Source organism: Diadema antillarum, unplaced genomic scaffold (genome assembly GCF_040938485.1).
Source record: "Diadema antillarum isolate AM-2024a unplaced genomic scaffold, OU_Dant_1.0 scf00000146, whole genome shotgun sequence".
Taxonomy (NCBI): Eukaryota; Metazoa; Echinodermata; class Echinoidea; order Diadematoida; family Diadematidae; genus Diadema; species Diadema antillarum.
Window position 1 is genome coordinate 1,600,176 of NW_027271035.1, and position 24,660 is coordinate 1,624,835.

The following is a 24,660-nucleotide window of genomic DNA, read 5'->3' on the forward strand; positions in this document are numbered from 1 at the left end:
ACATAGTTGAAACACAAAATGTTCGTCCATCATATTATAATGTGCTCTTTCAAGAAAGCGCTATGTAGATCGACAATAAAGGGCGAGTAGTTTAAGACTTACGTCTGCGATATGTGATTGTTACGTGATATAACTTTTATGACGAGGGAATTTCAAAAGAGAAGAATGAAAACATTGTTGTAGACACTGTCAATGCATTACGTTTCCATTTAATAGTGACTGATGTCAAAATCGTTTCCAGTTGGATACACTGACATTTTGAATCAAATCGCACTAAAACAGGTAATTATTTGTCACTTTGACACCCCATCTTACATCTATACATGACGCATTCATATGGGTGATACACGTTTGTTCATTCCATATTGTTTCTGTAACCCACAAGTTGGTTTGGGTCACAAGCTTGATGGAATACATCGATTCATTGTGCTGATTAAGAACGCATCTATCTATCTGTTTATCTGAATTATCTACTTATATCGAAAACATGTTAATGCTGCGTGTATATTGACATTGTTCTTAGAATAGAATCACTAAATCACCAACAATATGGCTATCAACCTATAACGGAAGCAACAACTACCCCATCATTCTGTCGTAAGCAAAGTTTCTCAAAATTAACCGAAAAGATGAAAAATAAAGTTTTCTCACGTGACAGTCTCATTGGTTTAGTGGTTTGCACGATTAACTTGCCATAAGGCGTCTTAAGGTGCAAATCTCATTCACAGTAGGGCCTACATGTGCTCGTATAAATCCACACGTGTGGGAATCCCCCTTCTCTCTAAATTCTTTAGATTGAGATGCGAGACCAATCGAAAATCTCAATCTAATACATTTAGAAGTCAATATTTTCTCAATCTAATTTTGGATGGGTCCCTCACGACAATCTTATATTGATCTAAAATAAAGAGGAATATAGAGAAAGCGTTGTACTCAGATGTGTACAGAGGAGGAGTCATGCGATGTACGAAAGTGTTTCCTTAAATTATGACCTAAACTACATTGTAAGAGACAAGGGGTGCCTAGGTCTTGTAATGTTGACGCAATTAACAGCTGCTTCGAAATTTTTGATGTTAAACAGCAAGAACGGATGCACACCATGTTCACGATTTCGTTTGTTTGTTTGTTTGTTTGTTGTTGTTGTTGTTGTTTTTTTTGGGGGGTGGGGTATAAATAAGATGTAGCCTGCTCCAATATTCTTCATTCGGGATGACGTAAAATTAGAGAAGCTTTGATTAATACCCAGACGAATGGTTTCAAAGCATACATGGAACGGTAGACGATTCTATTCAACTCTTGACCGTTTACCGCCCCCCCCCCTCATCATTATATGCATGCAAGGTCTGAAAAAAAAATGATAATAAAATCCCTCAAGAGTCATTTGGCTACTTCTTGAGTGTTGGTGGTGGCATAATAATGGTGATGATGTCGCTAAACGCAGATGGTGAGAGAACACGATGAGCGAGGTTTATTCACTCAATTTTTGGTCGTTTAACTGTATTATTTACTATTTACTTGCATCCAGACTACTTTCTTGGGTCCGTTTTGCCTGGATTTGTCCCCCTGTTGAAGTAAGATAACACACAAAGGCGTAAATTAATTTAACAGATTCGTTAATCCTTTGCGTAATGTCACAACATAATCTAGACAGCTTCTAGAGTGCGAAGAACCTTTATTATGTCATGATTTATGTAAACTTGATATATTCATCTCGATTTAAACACCTTCAGCTTTCTTCAACTAAAACTTAAATTTCGTGATATTAACTCATAATCATGATTGATGTCAGTCACATTAACACCATATAGTAACACCAGTTGGTGTGGTCTCATATTGAAGCTGGACGGGTGTTATACCATTGACAATAACACCAGCAACATCAAATCAACACCATGCGGTATCATTACTGAATTAACACCAGCGCAGTGTCAAATTAACACCACGAAGTGCCAGGTGAACACTTTTCAACACCATCACAACATACTTTCTACACCTGTGGGTGTGGTCCGCTATTACCACTTGATCGGTGTTAGATTTAACACCCATGGTGTTAAATCTAACACCGATGTTTTTGGAGTGTAAACTGCTTTGTGATGGGGGAGAAAACGATAGATTCCCAGTGAATTCATTCTGACCCCGAAAAATTACATCCTTTATGTTCTATACAAAAGGGGAGCGTATTCTCGAATGACACGAGGTTATAGTTTGTTTTGTTTTGGTATTTTTTCGCCTTTAAAAATTCTATGGTGCATTACCGTAAAAATTTCAGACACGAGCTCGGAAACATTATCCTTCAATCATGGATAATTTTGTGACATTTGCAAAAGGGACATATAAGATCTTTAAGACAACCGGCGTTTCATACGCCGTACCTGACCTTGTGATCGAATCAAAGAGTTTGAACTAGAGAGTGGACTGGTTACCTGACTCAGAGGATCCACCGATGGAGGACTTCAGTTTATCCGCGTATCTGTCAACCAGTGTGTAGAGGAAAGGGTTGATAGCCGAGTTGATGGGGAGAACGAAAGCAACCAGCCAGGCGTACAGGTTGGGCGACACGTAGACATCATTGGCCTGGACAGCGATCCCCAGGATGATGATGGGCATCCAGCAAAAGAAATCGGTTGCCACGATGAGGGAGAGCTTGATGGCCATTTTGACCTCATTGGAGGAGTACTTCTTGCGGCCGATGGTGGACGAGGCACGGCGGACTTTGATGAATACGGCGATGTACACGGCGACGGTAACGGTGAAGCAGATGAGATTAACGCCGAGAAAGATCGCAGTGGAGAACTGCCAAGTCGACGCCGACGAGGCGGCGATGATCTTGCTCTGCTTAATGCCGATACTAGTGAGGGTCTCGTTGTCGAGTGTCGACATGAAGTCGGTGTTTTTCCTGATAAGTGGAAGCCCGACACAGACGTCGCTGAGATCGTAGGCATCCGGGTCGAGAACGGAGAGAAGAACGGACGTGAAGCTGAGGATCAGGGCCAGCAACCAAACAGCGGCCGTCAGCACGTGGGATGACCGGACCGTCAGTCGCTTCTTGGTGTAGGGGAAAACGATGCAGATGAAGCGGTCGACGCTGATGACGGTGATGAGGAAGACGGACGTCTCGCAGCTCAGGAAGGAGAGGAAGCCAGCGAAGCGACACGTGCCGCTCGTTCGCCACTCGTGGGACCGATCCTCCCAGAAGTAGGACTCACCGATGTAGACATCACTGGCAGCCAGGATAAGCATATACAGACCCATGATGAAGTCGGATACGGCGAGGTTAGAAATGAGGATGGACTGGACGTGGGAGATGGTGCTGGTGTGTCTGATGCGCAGCCGAGAGACGATCACGATCGTGTTGCCGACCAAGGCAGCGAATCCGAGAAGCCACATAAAGAACTTGATGGCGGCGTTGTGCAGGAATGTCATGCGGCAGGTGAAAAGGGGTTCAGGAGGCTCCCGCTCAATGCATTCGACCCCCGAGGGGGCGATGCAGCACAGTCGAGGGTCGTACACAAATCTGGAGACCACGAAGATGACGCAGAACAATGTATTTTGAAATGCAAACACACACACATACACACACGCACACCCAACTAGAAAAGTACGAATGATGGTTAAGGCTGTATATTCTAAAAAGATAGAAATAGGTTATTTTGTCTTTGATGATTCCTGGATTGTTGCTCCATGATTTGGGGAAAATTCGTTCACCAATTATCAACTCATGATATCATGTCATTTATAAATCTCTAAGTTGATGTTAAAGGGTGTGTACAGTTCTGGGCCCTGTTGCACAAAACCATTACCGCTGGACTTACCGCTTTTTTCTAGCAGTAAGTCTTCAAATTAGCGGTAAATTTTATAATCCTTGATGCTGATTGGCTGTGATGCCTAATTTTGACGGTAATTACCATTGAAATTCAACGGTAAATGTTATGCAATCGGCCCCTGGTCGAGATGAGGATTTAGCTTTTAACATCTTGCGAGATATTCAGAAACCACTCAATGAGATGTTAAAGAGCATGCAATTCTAAGGGGTATCAAAAGTTTATTTGATGAAAATCGGTTTTGAGGTGGCCGAGATATCCAAAAACAAGGTGAAACACAGATATCCTAGTAGAGTTGTGGCCTGTATAGACTTTTATTATCATCACTTTTTTTTTTGGATATCTCAGCTATTTGAAAACCAATTTTCATCAAATAAGCATTGAATCCTTCTTATTACATGCCCTTTCATATTTCATAAGAGGTTTCTCATTATCTCACTTAGGAATGTAAAAAAACATGAACTGTACAGCCCCTTTAACCCCCTTACCTACTAAATTAATATCCTACGCGTCAAATATGATATTAACTTGTTGTCATATCTTGTATCTGTATATATATATATATATGTATTATATATAATGTACTTTCACCACGTTATATTTGATAGTATCAATCTGGTGTCATCGAGTCCATGTCCTTGAGAAAAGATTTCTGTCTAAGATGGTGAGAGATGTAAAATGTTAAATGGAGCTGTAGCTCCATGGATGTAACAAGGCGATTTGATTTTAAGCGCGTTCATAAGATTGGTATATAAAATAATGATAATAATAATGATATTGATAATAATAACAATTATGATAATGATAATAATAATATTATTAATAACAATAATAACAATGATATTAATAATAATAATGATAATAATAATAATAATAATAATGATAGGCCCTGCCATTATCATTTCCCCAGCGTTGCCAGGTACCCATTTATACACCTGGGTCGAGAGGGACATACAAGATAGTGGGTAAAAACGTCTTGTCCAAGGAAGTAAGCGCTTGGCGGGTATCGAACTCGGGTCTTATCCATTATGCCACTGCGCCCCCATATGTATATGATATATGATTATCCATATGATATATGATATAATATATACTTTTGTTTGTGTGTACTTACAATGATTGAAGGCTATCAAGACCATCATATATTTCTGGGTACAGACGAAGTGGAGTACGTGGGCGAAGAAGCAGATATCTATGTTGGGATGAATGGTGAGAGATAGGTTCAAAATCATTTTATCGCCAACTTTCCCGTTTTGGCAGATTTATTCAAATGTTCGATAACCCCTCTTCGTCATTTTCTTCATGTCTGTTGTTAACTGTTTGTCTGTTTACAACATGAACATTTTATTTATGCAAATATAAGATCTTAATTTGCATTGAATCTTATTTCAGATACACGAATAGAAGCTTCTTGGCCAGCTGTGAAAACACGTAAATACCTCTGTTGAATATGAACAATTACATTTTTTTCAGAAAGCGGAAAATGGATTGAAATCATCTGAAAAACCATCCTTTTTTCTGGGGGGGGGGGGGGGGGGTCAAGAACTTTAGAAAGAATACAAAAACTTACAAGTCAGTGAGCCTCGACAGATTCTGAAATGTTCCCGGCACGATAGTAGACAAAGGATTATCTTCGAAGCTCCTGTTTGATATTAAGGAACAAAAGACAATGTAAAAGATCTTCAGTTTATGACTTTTTCAAGGACAAAGCAGCATTTGCAATTCACACAGATGCAAGGAGTACCGCAGGATCATGCATAAAACCAAGGCGCATACAATGTTCAACACCTGTTTTGGAAGGAACGAAAACATCATGTTAGGCTTTTCTTTATATTTTGAAAATATTTACACCACATGGAATGAAAAGCAGCTGACAACAGTAATTGGACTCATTAGAAAAAGGCAAAAAATCCGCTACGAATAGATCTGAATTCGCCAGCATTGCCTTCATTGTCGATGTGACAGTTATTTCATTGCTTTATCTTTCCCTTGCTTATCGCACCATGTTAACGATATCATTAGTTACATTCAGGCGGTGGCCTTTAACCTCGAGGATAAGCTCTATGGGGCGCCAAGTGTCGCACGGTCGATTTCGTTACAAAATCGAACGTGCGACACTTGGCGCCCCATAGAGCTTATCGTCGAAGTTAGCTCATCCTCGAGGATATAAGTAAAATTTACAAAGATGTGAATTAGATGGATAATTTCATTCTTAGCGTGTATCTTACGGTGTATCTTAGCGTGTAAGATAAACAAGTCAGTTGACATGAAAATAACATTTAGGATTCCCGCATATATAATTCCTTGTCGTTCCAATTACACATCATGGTAGCAGCTTCATCTATGCCACTCCGGAAGTGCTGTCTGATGATTGATATACTGATTACATCAAGCTCTGTAACCACTGTAGGCGTATTTTCTAAGGCAATTTTACTTACCTTAATTCCAGATTGAATGTATCATTTCTCTTTGTTATTTTGCTGGGAAATTGCGTCCTGTTTTGTTGCGAATGGTGATAGACGTGCAAAATAAATGGAAATGAAATACGTGAATGAAGGATATTTATTTGATAACGATTTAAACGCGTTGAGGTTTTTTCAGCTGTTGGAATGCGATTATTTCTTTCAACCAGACGCATACACCGTAAAAAAAGAAAAAAGATGTGAAGAATGAAAGGGAGAAAGAGACTGTGTATAGGGAAAAAAGACACTTTGAATTTACTTACACGAGCAAAAGTTTCTCTCTTATTCCGTCAAATAGTGAGCTGTTGATAGACGTGATGTTGTTAGCCGGCAAAACTCTGATATTTTTTATGAGGGATAGAAGAGAAACCGGTTACTCTCAACAAGATCCTTGCAACTTTAAATTGGCAGATAGTCGCAATACAAAGAACATATTGGCGGAATTTACACAGCAAGGAAGTTCAAATCTAGTCCATATAGATTACCACCTTGCAATGTGCGATTGCGTAAATGCACACGACACATCGTGTACATCGCGTTAAATTATTACAGCCAAGTAATGAATGTCATAATTACTCTGGATGAAACATGGCAAATTAGTGCTCTGGCTTGAGTGAAACAGTTTTCAGTTGTGGTAAAGATGTGATAAACCTTATTGTTTCAGATTCGTCCAGAAGGTGCATAAGAACAGGTATGAGAACGGGAGATCACCCATTCTGTCCAATCGTAATTTGAAAGTTTGTGGTAAATGTTCGAAATCAACGACGGTACATTACACATAAGTCAAGTTTACATTTCAATTGCAATCATGGTAATGGAGTGAGCATAAACGATATAACTTGGTAATGAAGCATGGGCCCCTTTGTATATCTTTCACAGACAGCTTAATGTTTCTTTCTCAGAACAGACCTGGATGAACATTGACTTTGAAATACATTGTATGCTTCTCACCCTACCTTCACAACCAGGCCCGTTAACTAGGACTTTTTTTTGGGGGGGGGGGGGTTCAGAATTAGAAAAAGTGGACCACTTCCGGGTTTAATCAAGTGAGAGGCAAAAAGAGGAATAACCAAAAATAAGATCCCCGTGCAATTTGTCCTTTCTCGTGCCACTTCCGGGTTAAGAAAAGGCTTCATCTTTTCTTGTGCCACTACAAGCCCGCTTTCACTTTTTTATTTCAAGGGGGGGGGGGGGGTCCAAGGAACCTCCTGAACCCTCGAACTTATGGGCCTGCACAACGAACCGTAATAACAATTGCTGTACCAATATTGATAAACATTCTGTTCCACTTTAATTTTTTCTATGTTTTATTGACTGATCTGTGAAATCATGGTTTGATTAATGTGTCTTTTTTTTTTTGCATTGCGGGCAGCGGTTTGGTAACTTTCCTTTTTAAGCATTGCATTGAGAACGGAAAGTTTTAAACAAGCATTATATAATACTTACAGGCGTTCCAACGACTGTCCCAAATCGGCAAAAGTGCCCGGTCTAATGACTGATAAACTATTGTTTTTCATGCCTCTAAATGGGGGTATAAGAAAAGACGAGATAAGACACAAATAAGGCAAATTGTGAGATGGTTTTACGCAACGGTATAAGGGAAATCATAATTTTTATATAGTATATTATTTGATTCTATTGACCCTTGGCAATGTGCACCAATATCGTGTAGGTGAAAATGTTACTCTGTTTCTAAAACTTCGATTCTTTTTCGTTTCAATACTCGACAAAATCAATATCACCACTGCTAGATTCTCTGCCTATAATATATATATATATATATATATATATATATATATATATATATATATATTATATATATATATATATATATATATATTATATATATATATATATATATATATATATATATATATATACAGTATATAATAAGGGATATACTTAATACAGACATAAAATGCGCTATTTTTGATAGTATGTGAAGAGTTTGTTTGCAAAACCGATAAGTCCAAATTTGCCAAATGGAGATATTTGAGATTAAAGGTCAGGAAAAATAGAGAGAATGATAAGAAATATTTTGCTTCTTTTGACCATAACTTAAAGAATATACCTTTGTATGAAGTGACCAATATATCATTTAAAAGATATCGTTTTGTACTTTATGACAGAGATCGTACTTCAAAATCTTCAAAAATGGACTTATCGGTTTTTGCAAACAAACCCTTCATGTATTCACATTCCTGAAGGAACAGGATACCATTGATGATAATCATGATCCCAAACTTTATATAAAAAATAGGTATGATTATTTTCTCCAAATTATGTAATCATATATATATATATATATATATATATATATATATATATAATGTGTGTGTGTGTGTGTGTCTATATTAATATATAATCTATTATCTATTCACCACATTATGCACAATACTGGTTTCATGTCACGCTAAAAGGACCATCTCATATAGCGATTAAATGAAGTGAGGCAAAGACGAGACATCCAAAAGAAACATAGAAAACGGACTCCCATAATATCGTATAGGTGTCTGAATGCCATTTGAAAACTCTGAATGTTTCGCATTTACATCCTCCTTTTAGCTTTTTCCAGTAAAAATGCGAAAATATCCTTACATAAAGAATAGGTTGTGCAGATCCAGAAAACATCCGTCGTCAAGTCGTGCAATTTTGTTCAAATCAAGATATCTGTATAGAGAGTATTAGAAGAGATACGGCATGATTAAAAGTTGTGTTTCACAGACGCTTATCGACTATTGTCAAACTATAGAGACGTAGAAGAGTGAAAAACTATAATATAACTCTATATAAGTATATAATTGGACATGTCCACTTCGAGGTTATATTCTTACGCGTTATCCTTAATCATTCACCAGAAAGAATTTCGGAGGCGAATCTCTCTAGGTGTATTTTATCTAGACATATTCTTCGCCGCCCTGTAAGGAAAACTTTTTGGGTCTTTGTGAACCAAGCAACTGCAAAGATTTACATAAATATAATGATATCGAAGTCACATGACTTACATGGCAACGTAGAGGTGCGCACAGGACGCCACATAAAAAGGAATAACTGAAAAACAGTGACGTTTTCTTCCTCCCGTTTACATTGCCTATGCATACATGAGGTGTTCATTAAATTGCATTGCTTTCATCGAAAAATAACTTCTACATCAAGGGGTCATGAATGGATATGTGATTGAAGTCAGGAGCAAAATGTGATTCATACAAGAAAACTTTTCCACAAGAAATGTGACAACACAGAGAGAGAGAGAGAGAGAGAGAGAAGCAAATCAAAGAGTATTACTTACAAAAGACGCAGGTTGTACAAGTGAAGGAACGCTCCTCGCTCTAGATAAGTAAGGCTGTTATTATCGGCGATGCTATTAATTGAAATGAAACAACAGGAATTACACCAGTGTGCCTGATTCGGATTTTCAGTTTTTGTTAACTTCTTTTGCCTGAGTATTTTCCTGAATGGGAAGGAGAGAGAGAGAGAGAGAGGGTGGGGGGAGAGAGAAAGGGAGACAGACAGACAGACAGACAGAAAGGGTGGATATGCTGCATATTGTAACTAAAATGTGAACTACTTTCAGCTACTAAGGTATATTATGTTATGTAATATAATATGTGTGTATCATGAAATTACTTCTGTGTAATTATCTCCTTTTCTGGCTCTTTCTATCGCTCTACACATCTCTTTGGTAACTCCTTGATGTATACGTATAAAGTTCATTCTGTGACCTATGATGTTCCCTTGTTCCTTCCTATTTCTGATACCATACTTTGTAAAACAAACAAACAAACAAACAAACAAACAAACAAACAAACAAACCGATTGATGCGGAACACAAACATGTCATTAGTATGTGGAACATAATCATAAAACGCTACGCGGGAAATCAAGCGATTCGGTTTTTACTTTGCCTTCCTTGACGAATTTGTGCTGTGCGTGTCAGGGTATACTATAGGTTTTCTTTTTTTCTCTTTTTTTCCTTCATTTTGGCTAGCAAAGACCCCTTCAGCTCCAGAGCACCTTAAATTTCGACTGATCGGTTAACTTACATTTTCACCACTCGATCCAATCCGTCGAACATTCCCGGTGGAAAACGAGTCAAGTTAGCAGATGAGATATCGCTGTGTGAGAAGTTTGGATAAGAAAATCACAGAGTGGTATAAAACCTTAGAATGAGCTCTCTCGGCAGGTGATTCTATGTACAGGTCCCCTGTGTGTGATTATGAACGTATTAAGATTATGTCGCTGCAGAGAAAATTTGTCGATAGGCTGAAAGCCAGCTTAATGATTATTATCAATACGTACAATATACTACCTATGACATTGATAATGATAACGACACTGTCTTATGATAATATTGATAATACATGTACTATACACCAATGAGATCTTGAGAACACCAACAATTAATGGTGGGTTGAATAGTAATACTACACACTAATCATCGTATAAAGGATAATGACCAAGATATGGTATTATATTTCGGGATGACTAAAATCAACTCTGGTGACACCATCAACATGTTTACATACCATCTCTTTTTCATTTTCTGGTGATGATGATTATTGAAAAGCTTAAAGACATCTCATTTCGAACTGAATTATACTGTCGTTTGGATAATCAAACAACATGGGGAACTGTAGGCTGAACCGTACCTTTCATGTGTATGAGGCAGTTTTTTTTTATGATTGTATCTTTTGGAGTTAACATGTCTTACTCCGCAAATCGAAGAACAAAAAAGTAAAAAGAAACCTGCAAAATGTTGTGTTTATAGTTCAATCATCGCTGTTCTCCAGAACTTTCTAATTTATTCACACTCTTTTTTTTTTATCTCCGAGATGAGAGAATCTTGCTGTCACGCAGTTATTGTCATGTGAGAATCTGCAGTGATAATAATATAAAGTGCACTCCCGTTATAACGAATCTGTTTGGAACGAAACCCTCGTTGCAACAAAGCAAAATTTTGTAGGCCCCAAATTATTGTCTATAATAATAAATTTAGGCTTAAAGCTATGTATGCTTTATTTTTTTTTTTCGGATTTAACGAAATTTTGATGTGTCCAAAGAAAACTGCCGGTCCCGAGGACTTCGTTATGACGGGAGTCACTTGTAATGTTTACATTAGAACACCGGCAATGTATATTTTGTACGGCAGAAACTCGTTGGGAAACTTACATTGTGTGAACGTTCCTAAGTCCAACAAACACTCCAGGGTGAAGCTCGTTGATTGGTGCTCCTTTTAGATTCCTGACAGTTATAACGAGAGATTAACGAGATTAGAGAAGGACCACGGGACGTTTATTTAATTGTCTGTTTTTAGAATATATCAACGAGCAAATATACTTTCTTTCACTGTGTAAACATATAGGTTAAGATGCAACATCAAATAAGATAGATAGCCTAGCAAAGTCAATATTATAAACAAGAAATACAGCAACAACCTACAGAAATATTTACATATCTCTGGAAGATCAGATGGTAATGATTTACACGTGAATAATAACTCAAATAATTATGTTATATTTCTATCGGTTAATAAATACACATAATTTATTTAGATCTGGATAATTGCTTAATGTACAGGACATTTTATTGGCAGTTATAGTGTCCTTCGTACTGGTTTGATTGGAAACTACAAATGCTGGATACCGGGAAAGGGGAGGGGGTTTCTCTTTGGTATGATAACATAAATATGTGTAATACGGTAACAAAATCTAATGTTGGACATTTTCAATGAGAAAATCACCATGTTTTGCAGTAGCACGTACTTTGAGACGTTAACACTTTGAGATGGAAAACTGTGATTTTCACGTAATATAATATCTCACAAGAGGATTGCTTTCCTGGAAGTGTTTCTGGTGTAGTCTTCGTCCCAGCCGGTGGTACAGTTTACCCAGAAAGGGAGCCAGTCCGCGCCGCTGCACTGCGGTTGCTCCGGTCCGAACCTCCCAGTGAAGACGGACTCCCCACATGAGCAACCCGAAGGACATTTGAGGGTAGCTTGCAGAACGAGACACGAAAAGAAAAAAAATAAACAAACACAAACACATTGGTCAGTGAAATGATAACAGGAAAATTCGACTGAAAGAAGAAATGATTGTTGAATAGGTGTTTGTGTTTCCTACACCTCGTTCTTTCCAATGCGTGTTATGGATAATATATAAAACGTATGGGCACAGTGATGAACATACTCCTAGTATAAGCGTACATTGCTTACATTTGTATTATTTTTCACGCAATTTTATATTAGAATTCAATATTATAATCATTAATGCTTTTCTAGCATAATAAGAGAACGCATTGATATACCTATTTCAGAAAGCGGGGGAAATAGCATAATAATGATAATGATGATAATAATAACAATGATGATAATGATAATATCAGTCAAGGGAGCGTGCACTTATCATGAAAAGCGAAATTCGTATAGTGGAATTATCTTTATATTTTCTTGGTATCGTTATAGGCCTACATACGTGACGTCATGAATTCACCGCAGTATTATTCTCATCCAGAAATGGCTGCACCGAAACTTTAAACATAACTTTGAATTTAATTTTTATTTTTAAACCTATTTCCAATTTTCCTCAACTTTTTGCTCTCCTAATAATGCTGCATTCACTCAATCCACATATAATCATACTCGGGTTTATTTCTCGTTTTACTTACTGCACATGGCTTCGTCATCGCCGGACGGACAATCCGTCCACCCATCACACAGCCGAGTGTCCGGGATGCAAAAATCACTGTATCCTCTGCAGGTATATGCGTCCGGTCCGCATCTTCCTGTTTATGTGAAAGTTATGACACTTTTAGTCGAAGAATGATAGCGATGTCGATTGATGACGAGGAAACGATGACGATGAAAACGACGATAATGATGGCGGCAGTACCAAAATTATGATAATATAGGGAGGTTTAAATTTGCGACGCGGACGTTTAGACGATTGGGTTGACCGTTCTCTTCTCTCCCTGCGTCGTGTTGCAAAGTAGCTTCAGATTACACGAGGACGCAAAATGGCGCCCCCATGTGATCAGTGCATCAATATTGAGCGGACGCCAAAATGGCCCATAACGCGTAGTGAAAACTCAGACTGAGACGACGGGAGATATGAATCTAGATCGGATTTGATAAGTGATTTTATGCATGCGCAGAACAAGTTTTAATTTCCTCTGAAAGTCCGTGTCTCGAAGATCTAAAATTCCCTTGACTAAATGTTGGCGACAGAATATAATGATCATTATACAACCCTTGTCATAACATTATGAACAATGACGATGACGATAATATTGACTATGTTGACGATAAAATAATGATTAGTTTAACATTATGATGACGGTCAAGTTACAATGATGATCTTGTGCGAGCAAGCTGCGAAATCTTATGGAGAAACAAATGCATTTACATAATAAATGTGAATACAATGTAGACCTAAAAAAAAGGATAAAAAATAATGTAAAGCAGTACGCTGACACTAGCCCACATTCCAACAAGAAAATGCACTCGCAACAGGCCTTGATAACTCATGACTTTATAATAAAACTGTGCGTAAATACTGGATTATAATCTTTCGGTATATAACTTTTCAAGTTCAGGTCAACATCATTATACGTTCACTACAATGTTAAAATATTGTGTCCTACCAAACTGAATTTTTGTCCAAAAAAAAAATATATATATATATTTTAATATAATATTATGCCTTCATATTCATTCATATATCATAAGTAATACTAATATACGCCGTGCTTTATGTATGAAACTGAGAGCGATCATAATAATTCTAATGACAACATGCTAAACTGACAACATAATTCATCAACAATACATCTGGAATATTTCAATATAGGATTTCATCTATACACTTTTCCTTTTGCTTCACCATAGCCCACTTTAGAATGCATAAAAATTGACTCAAGAGGACCAGAAATCATGTACATTTATTAACCTTTAACTTCTTTGGGTTTGTTGACCATACTGTTTGATGGTCAAACAAATTACATCCCACAAGAGGAAACCTAACTCCGATATCCTGTGACATTCCCGCGAATGTTAAAGAAGTGCTGGTAAGCGGTTGGTGTGCACAGTACATCACTGTATATGGTTGAAGTCATACCATTCATGAGTTAACTCGTTTAAGGACGAAAAAATTAGGTCAAGGAGTATTTTACGACATTAGCTCTTAGGGACAATAATGTAACGGCAACGCAGTCCTCAAAAGTTATTGCATAGCGAACAGAAGTCTAACAGAAACTGGCAGAAAAGTAAATTTGAATAACCCTCAGGCTATGCTACAAAGAGAATCTCCACTACAAATGAAAAACAAAAGTAAAATTGTACCCAAAAAAGAACAGCTGCGATTTATCAATAGGATGAAATATGGATTATCAGACATTTTGTTCCGCATTCAGCCATATTAGTATTCTCATCGTAGATATCTCTTTAGTGTTTTACCGTGATTCGGAAAAAAAGCCCAAACGAATCATGAAGCCGTGAAGCGCGCATAAACTTCGTAAAGCCTTACCAGTGGCGCAGTTTTTTTCGTCCGAGTGGTCTGCGCAGTCAAACACGCCGTCACATTGTGCCTCGACGTTGACGAACTGCGGGCCGGCCTCACATGGGAGCATATCAGTGAGATTAGCCGTGATGGATGAATCTGCTCAAGAGGGGAAAAATGTTGAAAATATGCAGCTTTTTAATATATATGTGTTGCCTTGTAATGCGGCTACCGATATCTACACTGATTCACAATTTATTGGATCAAAAGGTTTCATTGCAGAGACTAATCAGGGCACACCCCAAGTATTAGCTTTGCTTAATGATGTCGATAAAATCTGATTTAACCTAAGAGAAGACTGCTCATGAAGGAGACTATCATACCTCCTTACACTGTAAAAAAAAAAATATATATATATGTAATTTGTGAATTACAAAACAACAACAGCAACAACTATGACGGTGAACCTATGCCCACGCAACGCCTATGGTGGGCCGTTGAAACCAAAAACGTGATGTGCAACCATGGCCTCACTATACGACTATACAGTGGATTAAGGTTTGAGCCAATCAGTGGCCGCCGCCAATCTATCCGTCCCGCCCAGATTTTATAAGCCGATGTTACTCATGGTTCCCTTCTTGGTCCCATTGCATTTCAAACAAGAAGTTGATACTAAAGCAAGTCTTGTTAGAGTGGCAAATGACATGGTAACGATAAGAATTGATCGGGTGTTGCTATGGGAAATTTCACTTACAAGACTTGCTATCCTAAAGTCTTTTATGAAGTGAGCCCTGTAGTCGAGATCGTGTACAACCTCATACTAAGTTTCCTGTCAAAGTCATGGTGCTCATACCGTTGGCGAACGCCTCGACGATGTCCAACTCGAAGCCAGCTGTATTTTGGATGATGGTGTCGCTGCAAAATCGTATGGTGGTCACCCCGCTGGGAAGTGCGAATGCCATTGGACTTGAGCGGACGTAGGCGAAGTACGACCCCTGGAGGAGCGGCGAGGTGTGATTGACGGAGAGGGTGTCCCATGGCGACTCCAGTGAGACCGTTCGGACTGACAGGATAGCCTGTTACAACAATTCGTGTTTAAGAGTTTAATTTCAAAGATTTCGTGACCTCTAAGTCAGAATTATTGGGCCTAACAAATTATCTACATAATGGAAACACTGTAGTATATAGCAGGTCAGCTGTAGCCAAAGTGGTGCATATTTTAATGATTGGGCCCTTTCAGACTTAAAATGCTCACACTGGTACTGCAACTAATAATAATGGTTATTACTTATCAATTTATCAACCTCTAGCACTTTTATTGCTACTATTACCACCACTATACCATGCACACCACCACCACCATAAGTACTACAACTGCTACGATTGATATATTGTGCACTCTTGACAGTTAATGGCGATTTATAATAACAGACTTCGCAAAGCCTTTTATGATGTGGCATCAATCATGTCAATAATGAAAATTTTCCCTTCTTCTACCAGGTTTTCCGTCTCCTCTTCCCCTTCTCTTTCTTTCTTCCTCCCTTTCCCCGTTAATGAACACTATAGTTGTATCTGTTTCATTGTGTAAGAAGCAGGAAGTCGCAAATGAAGAACTCACCTGTGACCCCTCTGGGACCACTACTGTCCACTCCTCTAGGCTGTTGGCAGGGTAGGGGCTCGGAAACCCCGGCGAGGTGATGACTCGTGTTGCAGAAGCCACGCATCCATGGAGTTCTGGAGACAGAATTTCGGGATTCGACGGCAAACAGAAAAAGTCAAAGCTTCCTGATACTGACTGATTTTATTTTACTTCTGAATTTCTTTTTCATACATGAATGAAATACAAAGTAAATTGAACAAACTAATTGAGCTCAGTATAATTTGAATCTTACAGGTAAAACAGATAAATGATAAATTAAAATATCCAACATTTTTCTAACATAATGCAAAATGAAAACAAGCAGCCATTATCTTATGCATATATTTATGCAAACATAGGATCCAGTGTATCTGTCATTCAGAAGACAAATTAAGGAACTCTGGATGTAACAGAAATACAGGAGACCATCATCATAAGCAAATGCTTGACGAGGATAATGGTCTCAGAAATCATTGTCTAAACAATACGACATTGTAAGAATATGATATTCAAGTCTCCACTCACTGAGTGGGGATAAAGAGAGAGAGGGAAGAATAAGGAGGAAAAAAAAGAAGAAAAAAGTGCAGCGGCGCACTGTGCAAAATGTGAAGTGTGTGCGTGGAAATGAGTTGTGAATATGTGTTTATAGTGTTCATATTTGTTGTGTACGTTCAGTTCGGAGCTCTTACTTTAACTATAGATGTGAAAAACACCAACAACACATACTGGCAACATGCTCTAATATTCGGACACATATTGAGTTAACATCATATCTTTAAGCTGTCTTTTAATTGTTTAAGGTTATCGGGTAAAAAAATTCAAACATCAGGGCCATGATGTTTTAAGGAATTTTCTGTCATGTAATATCATATTCTTCTGCAATCAACAATAAGTGAACTCAATATCTTGCCTAGACAGGGGCATGCGTATACACACGAGAGGCGCGATTAGATTTCCTATATTGAGGTACTTTTAAGACAATTAAATTGGCAAACGATTATACAAAGGAGGTAATACCAAACGTATCTTATTACGTATAAATTGATAAATGATATAATTATGGTGCCAGTGTATTTAAAAGAAATAATCGTTTTTTGTAATGTCACTTTGCGAACTATAGATATGCACTCTCTTGCCCACTAAAAACCAATACACCTCATACGGAATAGCATAAGAGATCTTTGCATTATCAAGGGTCAAACCTTTGGAACGACCTGTATGCAAATTTTGTCATCTTTCCCAATATCTAAAAAGTAGAGTAGAATTTTATCTCTCAAGTTTTAAGCCTGATGGTGATTTTTTGTTAGGATAAACAGAGTGCAATATATTTATTTCTGTGACACCGGGAACTGACATATCATTTGTGTTGTTGTTGTTGTTGTTGTTGTTTTTTAACTCGCATATTATATTTCTCTCGGTTTCTTTCTTTCTAATTCCTGCTGTATTTCTTTTCATAGTATAATTGAGTTACATATTTTTTTTTTTTTTTTTGCTATTTGGTTGACATGTGTACGTTTGTTTTGATTGTAACGTTGTGTTTTTGAATATATGTTTTTGTATCTTTTTATTGTGCAGGGCTTCTTGGTAGAGCATTTTTCTAAACTGAAAGGGCTACCCTGTTGAAATAAACGAAAATAGATAAATAAATGAATAAATAAATGAATGAATAAATAAACAAACAAATAGATATACAAGTAAGCAAAGAATAATGTTAAGTTTCTATCAGATTGCTATCATCATACATAGAAATATCCGTTATTTTGGAAATTATCGCCGGGAGGGGTGGGCGGATGGGTTCTTGAAGAGAAAATGATATGTTAGCTCTGATACAATAAGACAAGGGAGCTCCCATACTGTATCTCTAGAAATGATCACACTGGGGACTTGTAGGCCTACCGTAAGAGGCGCTTTGGTGAAACTGGAAATTGATTTTATGAAGTGAAAGCGTGTTGTATTCCCATTGCGTAAGTTTACATGGTAACTTTTAATGTCAACCAATAAAGGCAATACATCATTTTATTTCAGTGTTGCAAATATCATATCCGTCACCATTAAGCTGCGATTAAGAAAAGTTTGACACTTCCCTTCCACATGTTACACAATTATTTTCCCTCTTCTTTTTTGTCCAAGATATAAACAGCAGGACTAATCAAGGACATGAGATGTAACACAATCACCTTTCTTACCAATGTACAGGTATGCAGTATGCGAGGCCCTCTTTCTGCGAAAACATTTCAAGCCGCCAGTCACCAGAGCGTTATTTTGACACCGACTATAATAGGGCTCTCTCTGTCACTCTGTCATAGTGACAGAATTATGAATGGAGGATTTGTTACCTGTGAAATAGCTAAATGTAACCCATTCAACCTTGTAATACGCAGCTTTTGTAACTCTTTGTATTATATACTTTCAGACATAATATAGGCCTACCGCGTATGGTTAGGCCTATACGTGTGATACTATTGGTTCTACTTTAAGCCGTTGAGGACGGTTTGATTTTGCTATACAACACGCATTTCCCATAGGCACCTGCCCGAGTATACTCGGGACTCGTCCTCAATGGGTTAATCATCATATTTAATCATCATTATTAAATTCTATTAGACCAGACTACCTGTACATTGAAATGATATACATAATTATACTTTTATGACACTGACTTTTCCTAACAATCCGGAAGTCTTCTGCGATGCTTGCCAAACAAACCAACAACCGATGCATGCAGACAGCATTCTAAGTATTCATTGAAATACATACATGATAAGATCCTATAAAGACGGAAAATTATATATGGATTATACAATCACCGTAATGATGTAACTTGAATAAATTTACATTAACAGCCCCATTTTCATTTATCTAAGCTACAAAAAAGAGAGAATAAAAGTAACGAAATTATCAACTTAGTTGGAGCATGGGTGGGAAAAATTGTCATGCTGGCCAAGCATTGTATCGGAGATGATTCAAGAAGCGAAATTTGATGAAATTCTCTTACCTACTACGATGCTCCACAATGCAAGGAAGACAGAGATTAATACTAGCCCAGTCCTGGTCATCTTCAATCAAACTCGGACGAGATATGGTTGAAGGAGAAACTCGCAAACGCGCTGCTCCCAAACAGTCCTACAGCGTTTCATTCACAGCATTACATGAGCTCAGATTTAGATAGGTGTGAAGGAGCACACTTGGCGCGTGGATCAGAACCCCGGTCGTCTTCCCACAGACACACACACACACAAACACACACGTACGCACACACACAAAAAACCCACCCCCACACCACCCAACAACAACAACAACAACAACAAACAAACAGCAGAAATTATTACACAAACACCATGAAACAAACAAGTAGATTCCCCACAAGCTACACCAGACAGCCTATACCGAACACATTATGCTGGTATATGATACATTATACGTTCATAAAATGCCATCTAGCATGATTCTCTACATTCACTTTAAACGAGGAACTAATGACAAAGGCAAAAGTATTGGCCTGAGGAATTTTTACCCATCTCCAAATGAAGACGAGAAAAAACATGAACTGAAAGAAAATCCGAAAATATTCATACATTCTTCAAACTGCTCGAAACCAGGGAGTGTCTTTCGTTTTCGGAGTGGGGAAATCAGTCACAGAATCTAAAGCCATATCATCATGCTTCTTTTTATACTTTCCCCGATTTTTTTTTTCGTTGCTGTTGTTGTTGACCCCCCCCCCCCTCCCAGTACTTAAGCAGATCAAATGTTCAAGATCACTGTACACAACCAAAATACACTCACACATTTCCCATTCATTTCCAAGTAAGCTTTGACTATTAGATTCCAGTACATATTATGTAGAATGACAGATTTTTTTTTTAAATAAAAATTTGATCTTTACTAGGGAAGCAATAGAAATAACATTTTTCATGTTTTTAAAACAATGATATTGGTAATGACCACCTTCTAAAGTTAGTGACAAAGTACTCGCCTGTCGGGTCATTCATCGGCATACATGCACACACACACACACACACACACACACACACACACACACACACACACACACACACACACATATATATATATATATATATATATATATATATATATATATATATATATATATATTTATTTATTTATTTATTTATTTATTTATTTATTTTTTATTTTATTTTATTTTATTTTTTTTTTTTTTTTTAGATTTTCCGGTGTCAACATAGAATCAGAGTAAATAATTCGACCTTTGGAACAAATATTTTGGTCTTGCATTGATTTCAAACTGATATTTTGGGTAGGGGCGGGTTGTATATATATCTGACAAAATAATGAACCAAAATATATCACTAATACATTGTATTTTTGTGCCAAATCTAAGCATCTACTGAGAGAGAAGAGATTGTTAGTTAACAACGCTATCACCTGATCGGCTAATTACATTGCATGGGGTATGGTTGCAACGAATAATCACATCAAACATGTGGAACTCAAAGAGTTCTGTGACTCTTGTTCGATATTAATGAAACCTCTTAAAAAAAAGTTTGTGTGATTTTAAGGGAACTATGCAGTGCAAATGAATGTCGACTTATAGGGATTCTTAGTATCCTGACAATCACTTATCTACAGAAAGAATAACTCAATGCGAGCTATATATTTGACAATACTTTTACTACTTTTCTTCAGATTACCTGGATACGCCCACAAAAATCCCCTTCCCCACCCAGTTTCTGTCTGTAACATCTTCTGTCAATCATTGCACAGAGGATAATTTGTCATTTGTATCGGCTTATTATATATAATATATATACAAGTATATAATATAAATAAATAAATGAATAAATAAATAAATATATATATATTTATACATATAACATTCGTTCTATAAGTTATAATTTACAATGTGTATTCTATGTATTCTGTTTCATCGTACCACAATTTGTATCTACTCCATGACTGAATTTCTCTTTTCTATTTCCTGGTGGAGGATACTGGTAAGGATAAAAGGAGAGGAGGGTGAGGCTGTGGGGAAGATGGAGGGGGAGGAGGGGATGGAGAGAATGAAGAGGAAAGAGAAAAAGGGGGGAAAGGAGCAAAAATGAGGATGGACTGAAAGAGTATTTAAGGGTGCAGAAGAAGGATATGCATTCTAAATTATGATTGTGAGTGCTAGCAATTACATGTGAATAATATGTCACATAGAAACAAGACTACCTACAGAATTACTTGTAATTCAGTCATGTCTGTGTGAAGTAATTGATTTTAAAAAAGTTTATTCACTCAATTCAAAAATTAGAGAGGGCATTTTGACAAAATCATTCAATATCCTCTGAGACATTAATATGCAACAACTACTAATATGGCTCTTTTTCTAATGTACAATTATAAAAAGTTATCATTTTTCTCATACAAATAGTCACAATGTGTTTTCCTTCAGTACATGGCTTGAAAACTGACTAGTACTTCATCACATACATTGCACATCTCTATTAAAACCATGACTCACCTGGGTAAATTTGTTCATGTACACTGGTTTCACATTTACATATATATAATGCAATTACCAAGTAAAAAAAAAAAAAACATATCTGCATAGTGATTTGAACCTTGTACATGATAAGTTGTATTCTTCACAATTATTTTGCAAAATATGCATTACCGTGAGGTTAATCCAAACGTACATGTACGCCTTTCTGAGCTGTGAAAACGAGAACATGCTTTATAGAAAAAAGCAAAGAAACAAACAAACTGATACTGTGATCTCCCACTACCTATCACTGATTTACACTAATCACCCGAGATTCTTATCCTACAGTACAACTACATGCATGTGTGCCATATGAACATTTCTAACGACGTGTCCATGTGAAACTTTGCACTACAAAGTCAAACATTTGCAAAAATCTCAGGCTATCCTATACTACCCGTATTTCAAATTCTCATCGCTGCACGATTGTTATTCTCCTCACTGTTGTAGCAGCTTTACAACACATGACATTACTTTCGCACTTGCCTCACATTAAAATGCTTTATTGCCAGGAACCATATTTTTTTTTTCCAAATATACAAATGCCTTGACTAATCACAGGGCCTGTCATACAAAAATATACACAATTTGAACAGAGAATTTACATGCTAAAAACTTCAATGAATAAGAAGAAAAATATGTGTGCATGAAATGCATAGCAGCATAAAAGTTCAGGGCTAATGTTGTCTGGAGATCTGAAACAACTCTGTGCATGCAAAACTAACTCACAAATTATGTCAAGTTAGAAGCAGCATAGGGTCACATCTCCATACACACTGATCAGTTATAACCAGCTAACCCCCTTCTGCATCTCATCTGAAAGTATGGCACTTTATTTCTATGACAGGAAGCTTCAAATGTTAACAAAAACATTTCAAGAAATCACACACATTGTATCATGTGTATTCTCCCATAGAATGTATCAAATCTATACAGATTAAAAAAAGATATATAAAGACATACGCCATCTAATTCTTCTGCAACTATCAAGATCTTACAGAATAACAAACAAGCAAAGACTAGCAGTTTAAATCAACTCAATCATAGTCATATTGGTTCTACTCATACACTGGATTGTTTGCGTTACTATGAATTCCAGTTTCACTAGCTAATTGGAAGCCAAATGTGCTTTTAATGGAATGTCTTCTAGGTTGCAAATACACAGTGTCTGATTACCATAACGCTACCATACCTTCCACAAACAAATGGGGAAAAAACACAACTAAAGAAGAAAACATGCTATCCGAGTCATATGCTCCTGTCACGTTCTTCATCGTTTGTGTTAAAACTGATTCTATTTTTACTCATGATGGCTTCTCATACACTTTCTTATCAGAAGCCAACTGTGTCTTTCATGTTCTAAACAGAATACCTGCTATGCTTGGAAGTCATGCCTACACACAGTATCAGGTTGCACTCCCAACCTCCCTTAAAAACACACAATAAAACAAAACCATGTATATAACCAAAACCAACACATGTGAGAAAACAATATAACTATCATGTTCTATTCTTTCAAATTGAGGTATGACAGGCCTTTATCAGCTGTGTGCTTAATTTCTGCTTCCTGATTTGTTGTACTCCACATGTCACAATCATGATATAGAAAAATTATATCAACAAATACAAAGATTCTTACACTTGCTCTCAATTTTATCTAGAAGGCACAAAGTCAAATCCTCTGTAATGAGTTGCTCAAAGTACCTTCAAATTTTCAGGCCCGAAAGGTTATTCCATTCTAGAGCAAAATATTCCCTGAAAATATCACAATCTTAAAACAGCTGCCATGCAATCTTAGAAAGACAGTTAAAGATAAGATGCTGAATTTATTCAAACTGATCAGAAATATTCACTATGTTCCAACTACCACACAAGTACTCATGCAATCTTCAACACTCTCTAGACAGAACGCTAAATACTCTCTTTGGAAACAGATCAATCTCTCCCATGCTTGTCGAGGGAACAGAAGTAATTGTCAATGCAACACATTTTTCCTCTCTATGTGCTGTTATTTCTTATGTTAAAGACCAGTTTTGTGAGCAATGTACCACACTGCAAATGCCCGTTAGTTTTCAGACGTTTTGCCTGTTGTCATGTAGGATTCAATCACTTTTTAAGTAGCCATCATAGAGGGACTATTATGTAATAGGGCCTAGGAGTCAATATTAATGAATCTAATATCTTCCTGTACAGGCGTATAAAAAGCTTATATTACCTCTAAAATCTACATGTTCTTAAAAATTCTTATCTCAAAACTAATATCAAATTACAAAGACACTGCAGATTTCAGTAACTGTAAAAATTGCAATATTATTACATCTTGTCCAATAGCTATCAAATTTCCAATCAGTTATTGGGATACAGATTATCATCAAACTAATGTCTTCTCAGTTACTAACACCGTCATAAGAAAAGTTTGAATGTGAACATTTGACATAACAAATTTAACACACTATTTCATGAACTGCCTTTCATATGAAGCATTTCCAATTGAACAATATTGAAAGATTTTTCTTTTGTTTTTCTTTTGCATTTATCTTCACAATTTTATGGTAGCATAATTGGAGATGATTTTTATTTTTGCAACAATTTTTATACCTATAAACAGAGACACAATTTTGAGACACTTTTTCTCACATCACACACAAGTTATCAAGTTCATCTATCAATCAATCATATCTATTGCTGCTTCTGCTTTACATTCACTTGTAAAGCATGCTGTGATTCCTTGTGTTCTTGT

At 37.0% G+C, this 24,660-nt stretch overlaps 1 protein-coding gene across 1 annotated transcript; it reads right to left on the minus strand.

The window, feature by feature from the left end:
- Positions 1–2,403: 2,403 nt before the first annotated feature.
- On the minus strand, positions 2,404–19,470 carry LOC139721629 (uncharacterized). Its single transcript, XM_071632960.1, has 15 exons — positions 19,410–19,470; positions 16,394–16,509; positions 15,629–15,851; positions 14,803–14,934; positions 12,947–13,063; positions 12,106–12,277; positions 11,453–11,524; positions 10,327–10,398; positions 9,573–9,644; positions 8,882–8,953; positions 7,730–7,804; positions 6,547–6,621; positions 5,392–5,463; positions 4,936–5,013; positions 2,404–3,514 (listed from the first exon to the last, which is right to left on the minus strand). The coding sequence occupies exons 1-15, from the start codon at positions 19,468–19,470 to the stop codon at positions 2,404–2,406; spliced, it is 2,520 nt and encodes an 839-aa protein (XP_071489061.1).
- Between the last annotated feature and the right edge of the window lie 5,190 nt (positions 19,471–24,660).

What these genes read in the sequence shown, in the direction of transcription:
- LOC139721629 (XM_071632960.1), bottom strand. Translation starts at nt 19,470, where the DNA reads ATGACCAGGACTGGGCTAGTATTAATCTCTGTCTTCCTTGCATTGTGG. An exon ending in TTGTACAACCTGCGTCTTTT is followed by an intron (nt 8,954 to 9,572) that starts GTAAGTAATACT and finishes CTCTCTATACAG; the next exon opens with ATATCTTGATTTGAACAAAA. An exon ending in AGAGAGAAACTTTTGCTCGT is followed by an intron (nt 5,464 to 6,546) that starts GTAAGTAAATTC and finishes AATATCAAACAG; the next exon opens with GAGCTTCGAAGATAATCCTT.